This window comes from Sinocyclocheilus grahami, unplaced genomic scaffold (assembly GCF_001515645.1).
Source record: "Sinocyclocheilus grahami isolate Dianchi unplaced genomic scaffold, SAMN03320097.WGS_v1.1 scaffold3751.1, whole genome shotgun sequence".
Classification (NCBI taxonomy): domain Eukaryota; kingdom Metazoa; phylum Chordata; class Actinopteri; order Cypriniformes; family Cyprinidae; genus Sinocyclocheilus; species Sinocyclocheilus grahami.
In genome coordinates this window covers 4,825-5,760 of record NW_015508824.1, presented here as the reverse complement: position 1 = coordinate 5,760, position 936 = coordinate 4,825, and the positions used below count along the sequence as shown (strand labels likewise).

The 936-nt window shown below is 33.3% G+C and overlaps 1 protein-coding gene across 1 annotated transcript in view; it reads left to right on the top strand.

The window, feature by feature from the left end:
* The window catches only part of LOC107576473 (UPF0585 protein C16orf13 homolog B-like), a 3,693-nt gene extending 3,137 nt beyond the window's left edge, over nt 1-556 (top strand). The window contains exon 4 of the mRNA XM_016262641.1: nt 509-556. Within this exon, the coding sequence (XP_016118127.1) occupies nt 509-556 (48 nt within the window). The remainder of the gene's footprint in view (nt 1-508) is intronic.
* Nucleotides 557-936: the final 380 nt, after the last annotated feature.

Here is a 936-nt window from a genome sequence, read left to right as displayed (position 1 = left end):
CTTCGAACGTGGCTCAGCCAATCAGAATCAAGGACCGGAATTATCAGTTTTATAAAACCTATTTTAGAACCATTTTGATTTTTAGCATCATGACATCATACAACAATTAAGAATATTTTGTCTCATAATTCTAATCACCATAATGTTTTACTTATTATCATCAATTTGTTTGTAATTCTCATTCTCTCATTTTTCTTTGTTATTTAAATTAGAATATATTACAATCATAACATGCAAATTTAAAATTCACACTGTATTAATTCACACTGCAATCCAAGTTTTTGTGTAACAGTAATGAGGATTTGGGAGGTTTTAATTGCTAAATTATCACAAAAAAGTCACGAAGCTCTAAATCGTAATGGTCTTAAATACAGGCTTCATTTTCTTTAAGCAAAATATAATTCCTCACGTCTATCTTATGATTTAGAGATGAAATGTGACGGGACATTCTTAAGTTTCGTGTTTGAAACCAGCATTGATAACCTCTGTCTGGTGTGTTATTCAACAGATCGAGATGCCTGAGAGCAACAAATGCCTTGTCTTCAGAAAACTATAGGAAATCTGTCCATCCAGAGAACATGGATCCAGTTTCCAGGATACGATATTTACAACGTTTCACTTTCTTTTAGTCAGTTTCTCATTCTGCCTGCACTTCAAACACACAAATGAACAGACTGATATTGTTTTATTGTGCACATACTTTCAGAGTCAGGAAAAGAAACATTTCCACTAATGTGTGACCAATAAAAGAACACGATATTTATTAAATATGATCTTAAAATTAATTAGTTTTATCATGAGGCGGATCAGTATGGAATGAAGATGATATTAAAGGGGTTACAGACGTCACCGGTTCTGTGTGTGTGTGTGTTACAAACATGCAGCGTTCAAGTCATCCATCAAAACCATCCACAGGCTGTCAACAGTTTTTACAAC